At 45.7% G+C, this 17,304-nt stretch overlaps 1 protein-coding gene across 11 annotated transcripts in view; it reads right to left on the bottom strand.

The window, feature by feature from the left end:
• Positions 1-17,304, bottom strand: part of MEGF11 (multiple EGF like domains 11) — a 474,775-nt gene that overhangs the window by 22,084 nt on the left and 435,387 nt on the right. For 6 of the 11 annotated variants that reach the window (XR_013538901.1, XM_078380886.1, XM_078380889.1 and 3 more), the window contains 4 exons: positions 16,444-16,572; positions 11,973-12,101; positions 10,987-11,217; positions 1,090-1,208 (listed from right to left, as the gene is read on the bottom strand). Coding sequence is in view for 8 of the 11 variants with exons in the window: in XM_078380886.1 (XP_078237012.1) it covers positions 1,090-1,208; positions 10,987-11,217; positions 11,973-12,101; positions 16,444-16,572 (608 nt within the window). In the remaining 3 variants the exon portion in view is untranslated. The remainder of the gene's footprint in view (positions 1-1,089; positions 1,209-10,986; positions 11,218-11,972; positions 12,102-16,443; positions 16,573-17,304) is intronic. The other 5 variants (XR_013538902.1, XR_013538903.1, XM_078380890.1 and 2 more) reach the window with 1 other exon arrangement.

Here is a 17,304-nt window from a genome sequence, read left to right as displayed (position 1 = left end):
AGCGCGAACAAAGCCATGGCCACAGACGCGCTGCTCGAGCAGGTGGCTATCACATGATCCTCCACTCATCCAATCAGAGGAAGGAAGTATGACTGACAGCTGCTGTTCTGTGGCTACCCTATCAGGTGGTGTTATGCCCTTGCTGGAGAAACCCGTTGTGAGGGACCAGTCTGATCAGGAGAAGCGAGTGGAAATGGGGCAGGGTGTGATCCTCCGACTTCCTCACGCCCAAAATAATCTGAATCTTATCGAAAGGGAAGGGGGTCTCCATTGGTTGTGTCTAAGCAAAATGTCTGGGTAACGCTTAGAAGCCAGCCTCACTCTTCCAGTGTCACCTACTTCATCTAATGTACTACAAATGGGATTCATTCCACAGCAACCCCCAACTCAGCCTTGATGGCTGTGGGATCAGGGCAGGTGTAACCCTATATATCCGGAGCCCAGGACCAATCTTGGGAAGGCTGTTTTATTGGAAGAGCAGTCATGTGACATAATCACAATTAAATCCAACAAAGTAACATATTGTCAGAATGCTATGCCCCTCAACCCTATCTAGCACGTCCATTGATGAGGGCAGCAAAAGCAACTGAATCTACTCTGACTCTGAACTTTAAAGGAGTTTTCCAAAGTGCCAATTCTATTCTAAACATACACTGGATAGCTCTGGCAAAATTCTAATTAAAGCCCAGAGCAGATTTCCGAATCTCTGTGACACTAAAGGCACCAGCCATTACGAGATGAGGGCCAGGGGGAGCAGCAGCTCAATATCATTGAGGTAACAACAGCTTCCTCCAGATGTAGTGGATGACCATCAGGGCCTCCAGTCAAAAGCCATGTTGCTTTCTTTCTATCTTTCTTTCTTGATTGAAGAGTCTTTTCTAACTATTTTTCTGGTGTCTCTTTCAGCCTGCATTAGCCATTATCTGAAGCAGCACAATGCAGTTCAACTGCTCAAATAAATAGAGGTCATTCTACAGCTGCAACAGGATAAGCAAAGCCATTTCCCCACATTTCCTTGAACTGAGGAGAACCGTGTTAGAGTGGGAGGGCGGGTGGGGGAGTGCAGGGCAACACGAGGTTCATATCTACCTTACTGGAGACGTTCCCATCCAGAGTATTGGGAAAGAACCGTGATGTCACGCCACATGACAAGGTGTGGTAACTTGGATTGGAAAAACAGTGTACACTGCAGCTACCTTGAGATACATCTGAGGAGAAAACAGGTCATCACAAGATTCTTTCAAAAGCTGCAAGGGGGGGTGGCAAGGGAAAGTATACACACACACACACATACATTCTCACACAAGCTGGTTTATGGTTCTAGAACTGCACTGTTTCTGTCACGTTTGTGCTGCTCAGTTTGTTCTGCCCACCCCACTGTTACAATCCACAAGAAAAACAGGGACCATGGGAAGCTCAAAAGTGTTTTTTTTTGGGGGGGGAAGACTCAGACAGGATGACCAGAAGACCTATATAAATATGGAGCCCTCTATAGAAATCACTCAAAGAAACAGTTCACATTTCGGTTCACGTACACTCTGCCTTCTAAAAGCAAAGTGTGCTGCTTATATACCGCCTCATAGCGCTTACAGCACTCTCTGGGCGGTTTACAAGTTAATTTATGCAGGCTACACATTGCTCCTCCCCCAGCGAGCTGGGTACTCATTTTCCTGACCTCTGAAGGATAGAAGGCTGAGTGAACCTTGAGCCGGCTACCTGGGATTGAACCCTACATTGTGAGCCCAGTTTTGGCTGCAGTACAGCAGTTTCACCACTGCGCCATGTGGGAGTTTTAGGATGTAAACAAGCAGAACCTTCACCAAAACAGTAAAAAAGATTTGCTGCAATACCTTCTCACCTCCTAAGAGATTACAATTGTCCCAATCTTCCATTTTCCTTTTCCAACTAAGACTTGAGATTGTGTGCTTCACTGAGCATCATCCATCAACATACGGGGGAATGGCTTTAGGTTGGGAGGGGGAAGCATGTTCCTGAGATCTTTGAAAAGATTTGCTTCTACTCCTGCAAAGCTCAAGATTCTTCCAAGCATGCTGATTCCGGCTTCATGTTGCTAGCAACCCACCTTGGACTAGGACATATCTGTGTTAGGCATAGAATTCAACTTCCTTACAATTTTACCTTTTCTTTTAAAATAAAATAAGAAAAGATAATCTTTGTAACGCACTGAAACATGGAAATATGCATCTGCTGAACATATATTGGAAGCCATGGGGGTAGGGTTTGAATCAGATCTGAATAATTCATTAGTTCCATCATCATCAAATCAATTCTGACTTCTAGCAACCTTTTCTAGAGTTTCCCAGGTAGAGATTACTCAGAAACATTTTACCATTCCCTTCTTCTGGGGGAGTCCTGGGACTGTGCAGCTTGCCTAAGGCTACAACAGGCTGTCTCTTCTTCCACAAGGCCCAAGGGGGAATCAAACTCCCAACCTCTGGCTTCACAGACAGATACCTAAACCCCTGAGCTATCCAGCCAGCTTAATAATAATTGTGTACCATCAAGTTCTGACTTATGACAACCCTTTTCAGGTTGTGGGTAAAGAGGACTCCGAAGTGGTTCACCGTTCCCTTCTGGGGGCACCCCTGGGATGGTGCAGCTGGCCCAAGGCCACCCAGGCTGGCACGACTCACAGGAGGCATCGATGGGAATTGAACTCCCAACATCTAACTCTGCGGCCAGATAGCTAAACACTGGGCTATCCAGCCAGTCAGAAAAAAACAATGAAAAGGTTAAAAAAAATTAAAACAAATAATGCAAAACAAGAAAATCAATGTGAATGTGTGTAATGTAACAAATAGCAGAATGTTGCCTTTTCCAAGCATATGATCTTTTAAAAAAGAAAAAAAAACATGTATATGGAGGAAACCTGCTCCTGGGGACCTCTATAGTTGCTTCATCATCAAATCTATCAAGTAATTAGACCAAGGCACTTGGCCAGGAACACAGCATCTCCTCAGGGTACTCTATGGTTAATCCATCAGGGAATCAACCGGGTCCTTACATTACTCAAGCCTGTTAAGATTAGTTTACAATGCTAACTATTTAAGGAATGCAGACCTGCCTAATTATTATTTCTTAGCAATCAATTTGTCTTGCCATTGAAGAAGATGATGAAGAAAAAGCAGTGGGCCCACCAAGATCAAAATAGCAACACTTTGTTTAGAAAATTAAAGCAGTCTCTAATTAGTAATTAAATACGACTTGCAAATTTGTGAACAAATTGAAATAATTCAAAGAACCGCATCTGAGTTTTGCAAGCAGGGCCAAATAAATGAAGCATATTCTTGTTTACCTTGAATTAATTTAAAAACTTAATTTAAAAACACTATGCCAATGAAAGAAAAATACTGATATTCACAGTTACGTTTTCATGCTCCTGTTGTAAACTTGCCAATTAAATAAGTAAACAATACGTGTGTGAAACAGCAGCGCCTATCTATATAAGGGACGAGTATCTGGTTTTATTCAGGTATCACCATTGCATGCTGTAATTTAACCATGGGATAGGTAAGTGAAAACGACAGCCCTGGAGTACAAAACTGGATTCCTTTTCAAAAAAGCCTCTCTGTGTCTCTTCTGACATCTTGTGGAGCACTTGACGCCTCCATTCACTGCAGAGAAGTCAGGCTTTTGAACCGGGAGATGTTTCTGGATGGAGGTACTCTTCAAGTGTAAGGTAAAGGTTCCCCTTGACATTTCGTCCAGTCGTGTCCGACTCTGGGGGTGGCACTCATCCCCGTCTCCAAGCCGTAGAGCCAGCGTTTGTCCGAAGACAGATTCCGTGGTCAAGTGGCCAGCACGACTAGACACAGAACACCGTGACCTTCCCACCAAGGTGGTCCCTATTTATCTACTTGCATTTTTTGCATGCTTTCGAATGGCTAGGTTGGCAGGAGCTGGGACAAGCGACGGGCGCTCACTCCGTCGCGTGGATTTGATCTTACGACGGCTGGTCTTCCAACCTTGCAGCACAGGGGCTTCTGCGGTTTAACCCGCAGTGCCACCATGTCCCCGCTCTTCGAGTGTAGGCACCCCAAATCCACATGTTGAAACATCTGCCACCTACAGCCTGATTCCACCAATCTCTTACCTGACAGTGGAATAAGTGGTGACATCTGAGGTCAGGAGGATTCTAACCCTCAGCTGTTCAGGGCCAAATTACACCCCACCTGCTCAGACTCAAGTCTTCACTACACACTAACTGTTGAGCCTGGGCAAACCAAACACTTGATTCACCTGGGGCAAAATGAGGATCGCTGTGGACTCACTTCAATGGAATGTGGTTATCTTTCAATTTCAGAAAGAAAAAATATCTGATAGTTGCTATGGGTTTTCTGGGCTGTTTGGCCATGTTTTGAAGGTTTTTCTTCCTAACGTTTCGCCAGTCTCTGTGGCCGGCAGAGATTGATGATCCCGAGCTTCCAGCATACTCTCTTTTAGCTACTTAAGGAAAAGGCTGCATGCCTGCTCCTTTCCATTTCCATCCCTCGCCCACAATGCGTACATTTTGTACCCTCAAGCCAATGACTCGCACAGGCTGCCTGGCATCTGGTTTCTTGAAAGCCACCCTTTTCCCTCCAGAGGTTCAACAGCCAACCAACATACTGTAAGCTCACCGGCTCCTGCCAAGTAGATGATTGTCATTTCCAAAATGCCCCTTTCTTTCTGCTCCCTAAAGGAGGAAGCATTTCTTTGTACCCGGAGCATCTCCAGAATAAGTAACTTATGTCTGGGCAGTTCCATTTTACGACCAGCCTGAGTGTGGTTTTAGAGTGGACAAGCGGGGCCTGCTGCTGCTCCCCTTCCCCTTCCAACAGTCTAGGGGCACCTTAAAGGTTACACGAGTGTCAAGGGGCGGCGCAAAAGCCCTGGGCATGCGAGGTGGCAGCAGGCTCTGTGGACTGCCACTGACTTCATCAAATGCATGGAGTGTTTCCTCCACATATGTATCCGACCACCGAGACGACACTGCACACCCCTGGAGAGGCGGGCTGGAGCCCTCACAAGCTTATGCCAAAGAAAAGAGCTTAGTCTTTCTTGCATTTGCTGCCAAAAGACTAAGCAGGATGCTGTACCCCATTGGCAGCTTCAGAAAGGAACCCTCCCGGACGGAGTTCCCAAGGGCTGACCAGCCCTTCTTGCCCTCCTCCAGAATACAGTAGGAGCCCTGTATCCATGGAATTAGTATCTGCAGTTTCACTATCTGTGGTCTGAAAATATTAAAAACATTTAAAAAAAAACAATCTAGAAATATGTATTTCCATGATGTATTTACCAGAGCTAATTGTTACAAACAGCTATGATGTCACCTGTCCTTCAGGGTTTAGGCTGGAGTGTTAACATCCAATGGTGGTCGGAAGGCGGGACATCAGGGGGAGGAGCTGGGATATATAGGGGTGTGAATGTGTGTGAGGGGAGATCAGGATCTGTGAGTGTTGAGATGAGATAGTGATCAGATTGTGTGGAGATAGGAGTCTGTGTGAGCTAGAGCCTTTCTTTATGTGATTACCTGATTTATTTGTTATACCAATCTTAATGTACCAATCAATAAACTTTAGTTATTTTGTTTGAAATCCATTCCGGCCTGAAGATACTTATTGCAGGGGATGGTTGGTGGCAGACTACCAGAAGAGTAACAGTGGAGTGACGTAGCGACCTTCCTTTGTGAGGTAGAAGGAGGCCGTTACACTAATTACTAGAGGGAGCCAGAGACCAAGTGATGGATGTTTGTGGGTGAAGAACACATAGCATGGTCTCTAGCTCCCTCTAGTGGCCACTACTTTTTCCTGGATTTTTTAAAATCAGGCTATGTATAGCGTTCACTCTTATCCACAGTTTTCAGCATCCCCAGGGTTTTGGAACCAACCCCCCATTAATACAGTAATACTGTACTCCACTCCAATTCCCCCTTTACTTTTCCAACTGGTGTACGGCATCCTGTGCTTAGTTCTCATTGGGTAGTGGTGGGATACGGCTCTGATTATGAAGAGACATTAGTGCTTACTCCTTCATGATGACATACTTCTGGGACTGCAACAAAATGTTGTGGTGTTATCACCTTCTCCTCACTTTTCACTTTGCAACGACTCCTTCATCATTCTATGTCCTGGAACTACATCAGCGAGGAGCCTGGTCCAGCAGATTCATGGCCAATTACCCCTCCCCCCTCCCAATCTGTAGTAGATGCTTCTGCTTTGTCTCCCTGTGATAGGGGATGGGGCGAGTGATCACCAGATCAAGCCATGACACCTTGTCTTTGGTCCATTTGCACAGGCAGAAAAAGAAATGTCTTCTATCCCTTTGTCCTTCAATTCTTAACTTTAAAAACAGCATGTAAATCCCACCCCCATATAAAGCCAGATGACAGTAAACTCAAATCACTGTGAAACAGGAGGCATGCTTGCCCAATCCTCTTATCTACCTCTTTGACTAACGTTTTGTAATCCCAGTGAGATGGAATTGTTGGCAGAAGTACTCAAATGCCCATCAGGCAGACATCCTGGCATCTTCCTTTGTTTCCCCGTGGTCGTATTTTGGCTCCAGTTCGGTCTCTGGTGGAGAACTGAGTTGTGCATCAGTGGAACAGGTACCTCCAGAGGAGTTTTTAGAACTGCGCAATTACTCTGCCCTTGTTCACAGAATGTTATATATATTCTCCAGAAAATGGCCAGAATCTCACCAGGGATTTCTTCTTGTTGTCGTGTGCTGTCAGGTTGCTTCTGACTCACAGTGACTATGAAGGAGCGATTCTCCAACAGGTCCTGTCCTCCACAGCCCTGCCCAGCAATTGTAAACCCAAGGCCACGTGGCTTCCTTGAGGGAGTCAAGCCTTCTCAAATTTAGTCTTCCTATGGCTTTCAAGCTTTTCCTAGCATTATTGTCTTTTCCACAGAATCTTCCTTCTCATGATGTTCCCACAGCTTCAGTTTCATCATCTGGCTTCCAGAGATAGTTTAGGCTTGCTTTGTTCTAGGGCCCACTTGTTCATCTTTCTGGCAGTTCAGGGTATCTGCAAAGCTCTCCTCCAGCACCATATTTCAGACAAATCAGTTTTTTCCTGTCAACTTCCTCTACTATCCAGCTTTTCATATGGTGATTGGGAATACAATAGTGTGGACAATCTTGTTCTTGGTCTCCTGTGACACATCCTTAAACTTGATGATCTTTTCTAATTCCTTCATTGTTGCCCTTCCAAGTCTCAGCCTTCTTCTGATTTCTTGGCTGCAGTCTCTTTTAGATTTTAGACTGGATGACTGAACCACAGTATACAAAACCTTTAGTCATTTTCATTTCTTCATTCTCAGAATTAAAGTTTTGCATTTCTCCCGTCGTTATTATTTGTGTCTTCTTAATGTTCAACTGCAGTCCTGCTTTGACAGTTTCTTTTTTCAGTTTCATTAAAAGTGATTTCAAGTCATCGTTTTCTGCCAGTAAGATGGTGTCATTCACATATCTTAATTTATTAATACTTCTTCCTCCAATTTTCACTCCTCCTTCATCTGAATCTAGTCTAGTTTTCTGTATGAGAAGTTCTGTATATATATGATAAAGGGACAAAATACACCCCTGTCTAATACTTTTGCCTAAAGGAAACCATTCTCTCTCTTGATATTCTGCCCTAATGGTAGCTTCTTATTCACAATGCAGGTTATATATCAGGCCAAAAAAATGCTGAGGCACACCCTTTTCTTTCAGAAGAGGCCATGGAACCCATGGTCCACACTGTCAAAGGCTTTGTTGTCGTCTATAAAACATAGACTGATCTTCTTCTAATTTTTGTGTGTGTGCTGCTGTAAACCAGCAGATATTTGCAATGATCTTGAGTGCCGCTTCCTTTTTGGCCAGATCTTACATTATAGCCCCTAACTGCTTGTGCTAAATCTTGCCTCAATACTAGAGCCACTCCATTTCTTCTGGGTTTATCATTTCCAAAGTAGAGCACTTTGTAGCCGTCTGACTGAAAATAACCAATTCGTGTCCACTTTGTTGTTTTTTAGTCATTAAGTCGTGTACGGCTCTTCGTGACCCCATGGACCAGAGCACGCCAGGCCTTCCTGTCTGGTGCATCGCCATTCACGTAAGTTCATTAAAATCAAGGTTTATATGTTCCATTCCAGTTTATGATTTCCAGTTGATTTATACTTCACACATACCACACTCCAAGTCTATGTGTTGTGCAGCATCACTTTCCTTTTACTTTTGTGCATGGCAGCCATTAGACATCCTTTCATCTTTAATCTACCTGTATCATTAGCAACAGAACTATTCGTACTTGTTCTCTACACTTTCTCTGTTGCTGTTTCAGTGCTTTCTGACCTAGAAGTCTCATCTTCCAGCACTATACCCAACACTACCTCTTGGACTGTCTCATCATTTTGAACTGTTTCCTCATAGGATTTTCATGATAAGGAAAGTTCAGCAGGGGTCTATTGTTGCTGCCTTCGGTACAGTATTAACAAGTTATGTTGAGTGTCACTGCTGTCACTGAGGTTTTAGGTCAGTGTAAATGTAACTGTGGGAACTGTAGCAGTGAATTGCTGCTAATTACCAAGCTGTTGTTCACATTCCTAGTCATGTGCCAAGTCATTCAACTAGCCAGTGATGAGAAATGTGAATGGCAATGCACCAATTATTGGGGCGTCACCACTGGAGTTTACACAATAACACTTCTCTCAGGATAGGTCTGTAGTAGGATTGTGGCCAATGTCATCTTCCTCTTGTAACCTTCCCCTATTTCTTCCACTATTCTCACCCACTCCAGTAGTGAAACTACATTGATTCACTTTACCATCTTTCTTTCTTGCTTGCTTGCTTTCTCCCTCTCTTCCTTTCTCCCTCTTCCTTTCTTGCTTGCTTTTTCATAATTCACATAAGTAGACAGTTGCAATTTATACCTGACTACCACTGAAAGGGATCCCATGGAGAGCAGAGGGGGTGTGAAGGGCATCGGCACGCAGAGACATAGACTGCATATCCAAAAGCCCCTGAAATATTCAAAGCTTCCTCTCCCCCCCCCTTGTGCACTTGTCATAATGAGATATTTTACTAGTTGATGCAATGATTTGAATTGGAAATCTGTCACTGCGTCTTCTACTCTACAGGAATATCTCCCGATCTGGAAAGGACCCATTTGTTCTAACATCACAGTGACCTTTATGCACCTCTAGAGAAAAACTGCCAGCTGGTAAGAAAACGATATAGAATAAGGCTGGAATAGTTAATGTATTCTCTTTGCCTACAATGCTATATGGCCTCTCGCCCCTTGAGGCTCCTTACACCCGGGGTTTATTCTACCCATGCAGAATCATGTTTGGAGGATAACTAAGGAAGATTTACTCTGGTGAGAGAAACACCACTTTTTCCATGTTCCAGCCCGCCTGATTGGCAGCAGCTGACAATAAAATTAAGTGCAAAGCCAATTGCTGCTTGTGGTGCGAAAGTAATTTCTCTAAAGTGAAGGCTGTATAAGTGCATAAAGAAAAGAGACACTTAAGAGCATTAGAAGATTCAGTGGCTAAAAACCGGCCAAGAGGACCCTGTAGCAGAGCTTGGTCATGTCTCTGTTTTGGACTGCGAGTCTCAGATTCCCCCACTCAGACATGGGATTTGTAGTACTTAAAAAGTGACGCCTCCTATTCTTATGGAATGTAACTCCCATAGATTCAAGCCATCCTCCTTCGCCTCAAATTGAAAAAGGGGTGCACCCCGTCCACTTTTTATGGCGTTGCTCACACAAAGCAAAACACAATCATTGCTGTGAGTGTAGGAGAGAAAGAGGATTTGTTTGTTTCCTCCTATCTGGAGGTCTCACACATTTGCTATGTCTCTGCAAGTGGAGGATTCAGGCAGAGGTCTTGAAGAGTGTCTTTAGTTCTCAAGGGGGGGCGGCTGCAGAAATTGTCCAGGAAGAAAGGGCAACCACCCTTTCAAGATGGACTTGGCACAGAAGGGGACAGCTGCTTTTGACTATCGATTTCCCTCTCCAAAGGATGTTTTAACTTCCCGCATTGGACTTTTGCTCTCCTATAACATAAAATCCTCTAGGTGCCATCCAGCTGCTATCAGAAATTTAAGCCTACTTTTCAGAGAAGCAAGGCAGTTTATAGCAAAAGACATCTGATAAAATCAAATCCCTTTGTGGGAGACAGCAGATCCACCCAGGGGCAGTTTCAACTGTTAGGAGGGTACGGCGGGGAAAAATCTCACCAAAAAATCATGTTTGGCTATGTAGTAGGCAGTGTGAGCAGTTGCAAAGAAAACCACAGGGATGTTTCCAGATGAAGGGGTGTCAGGTGGGTCCACGAGGAGGGAGGGGCATTCCCCTGCCCCCACCCTTGAGCTACCTCTATTCCCCAAATCCCCAAATTATTAGGTTTACCACCAGTTCCCCACTGAGAATTCCCATGGGACAGAACCATCTTTGGGATGTTAAAATTGGCCACGGGCAAAACACTAGCCTGCATGAGGATGCAATCATAGGGTGAAAGCGGATGCACACTGGATCGCTCTGGGAAGGGTGGCTTCATTGGGTACCGTCTCCTTTAAAGCGACTCGCCTGATCGGTTCTCGATCGCTCCAGCCCTGCTCCCTGAAAAAGGACAGCTCTGGCATTGCTCCAAAAAGGTCCGGATCGGCCACAGAGCAGGGTTGTGCCGTTTCCGGATGTCCTGTACATCATGGTTGCCGGAAAACAGCTCAAACAGGACTGTGCCAGACGCTTTCCAAAAGGCACGCTTTATCATCATATGATCCCACCCTGAATCTTTTACTGGTGCGTTTTTGACCCATTCCTTTGCTACCCCACCAGGTTCTGCCTGTTCCAGCTCTAACAGAGAGGAAGGCCACCGCCAAGGGGGAAAGTAGAACTTTTTGTCGAGAAAGGAAATGTAATTTATTTCCTCTCCCCTGCAGCATATAGAAAGGTTTCGTGCTCGCTTTTCATTATCATAAAAAGACCCTTACCAGAGAGTGAGTAATCGGTGTTTGTCATCCGCATGGCGGGCGTGTAGGAGACGCTTGGCATGTCGTGGCCCTTCTTCTGCTTCCGTCGATACCACACAAACAGTGCCAGCAAAACCATAATAATTAGCAGGAGGATAATAATTCCAATTATTGCTCCCACTGAATGCCTCTCAGATCCAAGAGCGGGACTAATTTTAGTATAGGGATTTAATTCTTCCATCATGAGAGCGGCTGTTAAAAATAATTCACAATGCACGGTTAAACTGAGTGGCAGAATCCGTTTGCAGGAAAAGTCTTTGTGAGGCATAACTGGCTCTCCCTCCCTCCCTCCTTCTCTCCCTGCCTTTCTCAGCTCTTTGGAGTTACACTGGCTCCACGTATGGGTAATGAACGGACACCTTTGGTAGCCCAGAGGCTTCATAGCCCACTGGCTCCCTCCAATTATATTTTCTGGGTACTGGGGGGTGGGAAGAAGAGGGGAGTTGCAGCTCACAAAGACTAACCACCACCCCCACAGTCTTCCGAACTCATTTGTCTAGCCTCTCACCCACAAGGAACCCTACACACAAGGAAATTCTGACATTTCTGAGGAGGTTAAGATGGCTGGGGAGAGCAGGCTCAGGCCACAGGCTCTGGATCGGGGGGGGGGCTTACTCTAGAGCAACAGATTTCCTTCTGTGAAATAGGTCTGTACTCTCAATCTCAACCACGGCAGCCTGCCGGCTGGAATCAGACATCTGAGAAATTCAGCTTTCCCTTAAAAGCCTCTACCGCTCACGGACCTCTAGCCAAGCTGAGAGACTCTGTAGATTCCCTTTCCTCCACCTCAGCCCCAAAGGCATCCCCCACCCCTTTCCAGCAGGTCAGCGGCCGTGGGCTTGGGCCGCCCGGGGGGGGGGGGAAGTCTTGTAACTCCTCTGAGGGGCTGCCCAAAGGAAGGCTCGAATGTTCAGCCAAAAAGAAAGGGAGACAGAATTTGGCCTTACCTTGATCACACCGGATTCCTTTGAAACCCGGGCTGCAGTAACAAGTCCCCGTGACATAGTCGCAGGTGGCATTATTCATGCATTCGCACAACTGCTGGCAACCGTAGCCAAATGTTCCGGGTGGACACTCTACAAAGACAGAATATGAGAAGAGACTAGAAAGGGCCATTTGCACTGGGGCACACAGGGAATTCATACCCGCAGCCCCTTCTGAAGCAACTTGTTACCGAGGGGGGGGGGGCTCTGAAAAAACATGGCTATATCCACCCAGTTTTTCAGTCCCTGCACTGCCATGGTCCCCCTCAAGTGTGTTTGTGTGTGTGTGTTTGTGTGTGTGTGTGTGTGTGTGTGTGTGTGTGTGTGTGTGTGTGTGTGTGTGTGTGTGTGTGTGTGTGTGTGTGTGTGTGTGTGTGAGAGAGAGAGAGAGAGAGAGAGAGAGAGAGAGAGAGAGAGAGAGAGAGACATGGAGGTTAAAATGATAATGATGGCTCCTGCAAGCCCCCAGGAACACTGATTCTCATTGCTAAGCAGGGTATGTGTGTGTGTGTAGCATTTCTAGGGTCTGTTTCAAACCAGATGTGAGCTTCTGATAATTTCTGGTTCGGACAAAAAGTTACAAACATCCATTTTCAAAGTGGTGTGGCCTGCAGGGGAGAAAACCACACCCTGAAACCACAAAAATGGCCCATCTCTGGGTTCAAACGGGCCCACGGGAGGTCCCTGTTTCTATCCTCACCGAGCAGGATCCTCGCCAGGCAACTTTGACCAGCCATTGCCTCTCCGCCTGGCTCAACTCACAGGCCTAAGAGGACAAAGCAGGTTGTGGGAAGCCAGTTATTTTTTGAATTAAACCCTTCTATGGCTTTTCATCAGACCCGAAGGATATCTTTTGGGCGGTCTAACTTAAGATACAGGTTACGTGGCCTACACAAAATTCACCTTCTGGTCTCTCGGAGCCAGCCCAGTTCTTTTGCTTTGTTTTGACCTACAGAGCAAATCATTTGAAAGCTTTTGACATGTTGAGCTCAGAAATTTTCGTGTTTCAATTTATGTCAGAGTGTTACGGACGGGGCTCAACACTTCATTGTTCAGGAGCTAAGCTGTCCGGCGGAATCTGGATAGATAAGCTCAGTGAAAACCAAGATGAGGAGAGAGAAGGGAGGAAGAGAGAAGGGGGTACAGAAAGAAGGGAAAAGGTACCAGGGTGAAGGTGGTGCTTGTGGGATTTTAAGCCAAGTCCATTGGCTTATATTAACTAAAAATAATCAATGGCCAGACAGCTCAGAGGGGGGCCCTGACAGAGAACCTACAGTCTAGAGTCCCTCAAAAGCAGTAACAAAGCTAACTTTAACACTGGGTCACTTCTTTTTTCTCTCCTCCTAAATGACAATCTTTGGTTTCCCTCGATTTCCATCGCAGACAAAACGATTGAAAGCCGGTGACAAAAAATTTATTCAACCAATTACCATGATGGTCTAGGACCATAAATCTGCTGGCAGCTGATTGTATATCTTTAGGCAACGGTTGGCAAAAACAGAAAGCAAAGCTGTAAACCCGCTTGGCCGTTCTCCAGACTCGTACTGAGTGGGTCCATGCAGCCACCGCCCCCTGCACCCCCCATGTTATCCTTCTTCATGGTCACCCTCCAGCAGCCTCTTCAAGATCCAGCCTTGGTTGGAGCCATCAGAACCCATTTGTGCTAGAGATGGGCGCCAGCCACTGCTTTGGTGGTTTGGTGTGGTTTGTTTACTGGCCGAGCAGCTGAATGGCAGTTTGATACCCCGCCCCTTCTAGCAGGCAGTAGTACCCAGAGAGGAGGGCTGGGGCACTGCCACTGACCGGGCGGCCACTGGAGGGGCAGGGCACCGAACCACAAATCAACTCTTTTGATGGTATCCAGAAAAACTGTCAAAAGATGTATACAGATGTATCAAATGTCTGTTGGTACATGTGAAGCACACGTGGGAAGCTCTTATCATATGTGGTGGACTTGTAGAGTAGCGAAACAATATTGGATAGGAGTGCATACTGTGTTACAACAAATATTGCTTTGTTAAGGTTCCATTAACCCCATAACTGTTTTTATTGAGTATGATACCAGATAGTATAGATAAAGCAAAGAAGTGTATAGTTATATATATAGTCACTGCAGCCAGAATTCTCTGTGCCAAAAATTGGAAAAGTCAGGCGGCACCGAAACAAGAGGATCTTACGGAGAAGATAAGGGAAACGGCAGAAATGGACATTCTATCAGTAGTGATGAAGGACTGTCCTTTACAAAAGGCAACTGAAAGATGGGGCCTGTTCTACAAATGGTTAGAGTCACCAGATAGTGCTCGAATACTGTAACATAGATCAAAGTGTGGAAGGCAAAAAATAGTAGAAAAGTGGAGTGTGAATCTTGATATTGCAGTATGAATAGAATGGATGTTAGTATATTTTTCTTTCTCCTCCCCTCCAACCCCAACCCTTTCCCCCCTCTTATCTTCTGTATCCCACACCCTAACCTAAGTTATCAAAACAATAAAAAAAACCCTGTTCAGATGGTAAATGAACCGTGCCAAACCAGTGGTTCATGTTCATCTCTAGTTTGCACAGAATGGCGACCCCTTCCCAAATCCAGAACCGTATTTCTCACTTAAATGAAAGGCCATCATCCAGTAGGGTGCTCAGGAACACTGGACGCTGCGCTATGTTGAATCCTCCAAAAATGGGTCTCTCGAATTCCATGCAGAATTCTCTCCTAGTCTGGGACTCTTTTTAAAGCTTAGATGGTAAGAAACCGGGGCAGGTGGCATGGGGGTGATGTTTGAAGCACTGTGGCACAGTGGACGTGGGGCTTCTAGACCTCCAGAGCTACGAAACCCTGTCGGTCTTTGGGGGGGGGGGAAGCCTTCTCTTTCGACTTGACCAACCAGACAGGGTTCGTAACAAGCGGTGGCGGAGAAGGAAGGGCCATGTCTCAAGCTCAGTGGTGAAAACATTGTCTATAGCAGTCAGGAATAAATGCTGCAATTTCTGTGGAATGAAAAAATCAAGATAGGTCCCAGCAACCTACTTTGTGTAGAAGAGCCTCCACTGGGTGCTGAGCCCTTTCTCCAATTCCACCGAAGACACTGCCAGGAAAAGAGAGCAGGGTGCCCTCTGTTAAATGGGTACCCCTCATCTTGTTCCCGGCTCCTCTTTTTCAATCAATTCCCCAGAGCTCTTTTCCTGGGCTAAATCCACACCACTGCACAGAGGTCGAGGGGAAGGCAAGCGGAGGGGGCTGTTCCTTCTCCCGGCTGCAGTCATTGTTTGGAGAGAGGGGGCAGCACGCCTTTGAGCACCAGACCTACTGGCCCGTCAGAGAAGAGGGGGCTGCTCGTGCCCTCCCCGCCTACAGCTGGCCGGCTGCTGTTGAAAACGAGCCAACCATGCTCCTCATTTTGTGAAAGCTGGTTGGACTAAATGGTGAACTAGATCCTGGGCTGAAGGCTACGGACTAGACAGGCCTTGGGTCTGATGAAATGGTGCCGATCTTCTGATGCTCTTCTAGGAGGGCAGGTGAGCAGACAAGGAGCAGGGGTAGCAACCATCGAAGACCCTAGCGATGGGCAGTGGGTCCCTAGCAGAAGTGGGAAACCTAGGTATTACCTGATGATGCTGGCCTCTCATATCTAGACCAAACGAAGGTCGAAGAATGGTGTCTTGGAGCCAAAGCTTTTTGGGTAATGGGGGCCATGCCACCTCCCTCAGACTTTGCTGCTCCCTAAGTGTTTAGCTGCAATCTTTGCGGCAGCTGGGGAAGAAGTGGATTTTCCCAGGAACAGAATGTCAGATAGCGCACTATTTCAAGGTAGTTTGGTTTTAAATAGGCAAATAAGAGCCATTCATTTTACTAAAGACCTGCTCCTCTTTTCTTTAAAATGACTGATCTGCCTGCCTATATTTTTCAGCTCCCCTTCGGTCAGCAGTGGCTCTGGAGACTGCAAAAGTAAACACCTGCACTTCTATATATTTATTGCCAAACCACAGCTGGCAAACAAAATGACTCTTATCCAAATTAGAATAACCACATGTCATAAATGACTCTGCAGGAGCCTTGCTACTTCCTTATTTTGGCGGTGCTTGGAAAATTTAAAAACAAACAAACAAATAAAAAAAAAACCACCGCCCTGTGGTGTGTTATTTCACAACTCCCAGAATCCCGCAGTCCACATGACTCTCAGCCAGACTAACTGGGGGATTCTGGATGCTGTAGTCCCAAAATGTCACGTTTTTAAGTTCTACAAGATATTTTTCCCAGCTAGCCAGAAAAATAAGAAGCTCTGCAGAGTAGCAGGAGAGGCGGAGAGCCTGGGGGCCATCTTGAGTTGGAGTTCTCCTCAGCCAGTCAGCCTTAAAGGCAGAAGGCCGTTTCGGCTCGAAGCACAACCTGAGGGAAAGGTTTTCCAAATAGTGGATAGAAGGCTTTCCTGTCGCAACTTACTCATCTCGCACTGTTTTCCTGTAAAGCCCGTCCGGCAGGTGCACTGCCCAGTGATGTGGTCACAGTCGGCTCCATTCTGGCACTGGCAGACATTGGCACAGCTTTTTCCATAAAAGGCAGGCGAACATCCTGAGAAACGCAGGAATTCAGAAAGACAGAAGAAAACATGAGGGCAATGAATGGAGGAAGTGTCAGTGAGCCATGAAGTTCTGAAGGTGACCTGAAGCAGCCGTCTTCTCTCAAGCTAACCTACCTCACAAGACTGTCATGGTGAAAAACTGGGGTGAGCCAGAACCATTTATGATGCTCCCTAGCAAAAACGTGGATTGTAAGTGGCTTATAAAAATAAATGAAATAATATTGTCATTTTATCTTATAAAGTCACTTCCAACCTAGGGTGACGGTACGAATTAATGATGAAATGTTTTAGAGGCCATTAAAAGCCCTGCTTAGCTTTTGCAGATTAAGTAAAATATTAACAGTATGGGGGGAAACGACCAAAATCCTGTTCCAATTTTATGCCAGTGCAGCCTGATTAACACAAATGTCATTGGTGAATCACTGTATAGTAAGTTAAGAACTTAAGGCAGGCATTTGCTGCTATGTGACACAGTTCCTTTTGCACAATGCTTTCTCACAAACCCAAGAGAATTTTGGAGGGCTTTGCCACATTGTAAAAGGCTGGAGTTTATTTCAGAGATATGGGTCCCAATGGGAAGATTTAAGTACTGAGAATTTGTCTCTGAAGAAATAAAATGGACAAGATCGCTATCGGGCATATCAGGCGCTTGGGGCTCGTCACACAAACTATCGGCGCCTTTAGAAATATTTGGAAAACAATTGTGTAAACAATGGGTTCAT

This window comes from Pogona vitticeps, chromosome 12, assembly GCF_051106095.1.
Source record: "Pogona vitticeps strain Pit_001003342236 chromosome 12, PviZW2.1, whole genome shotgun sequence".
NCBI lineage: Eukaryota > Metazoa > Chordata > Lepidosauria > Squamata > Agamidae > Pogona > Pogona vitticeps.
This window is presented reverse-complemented; position numbering and strand designations above follow the sequence as displayed.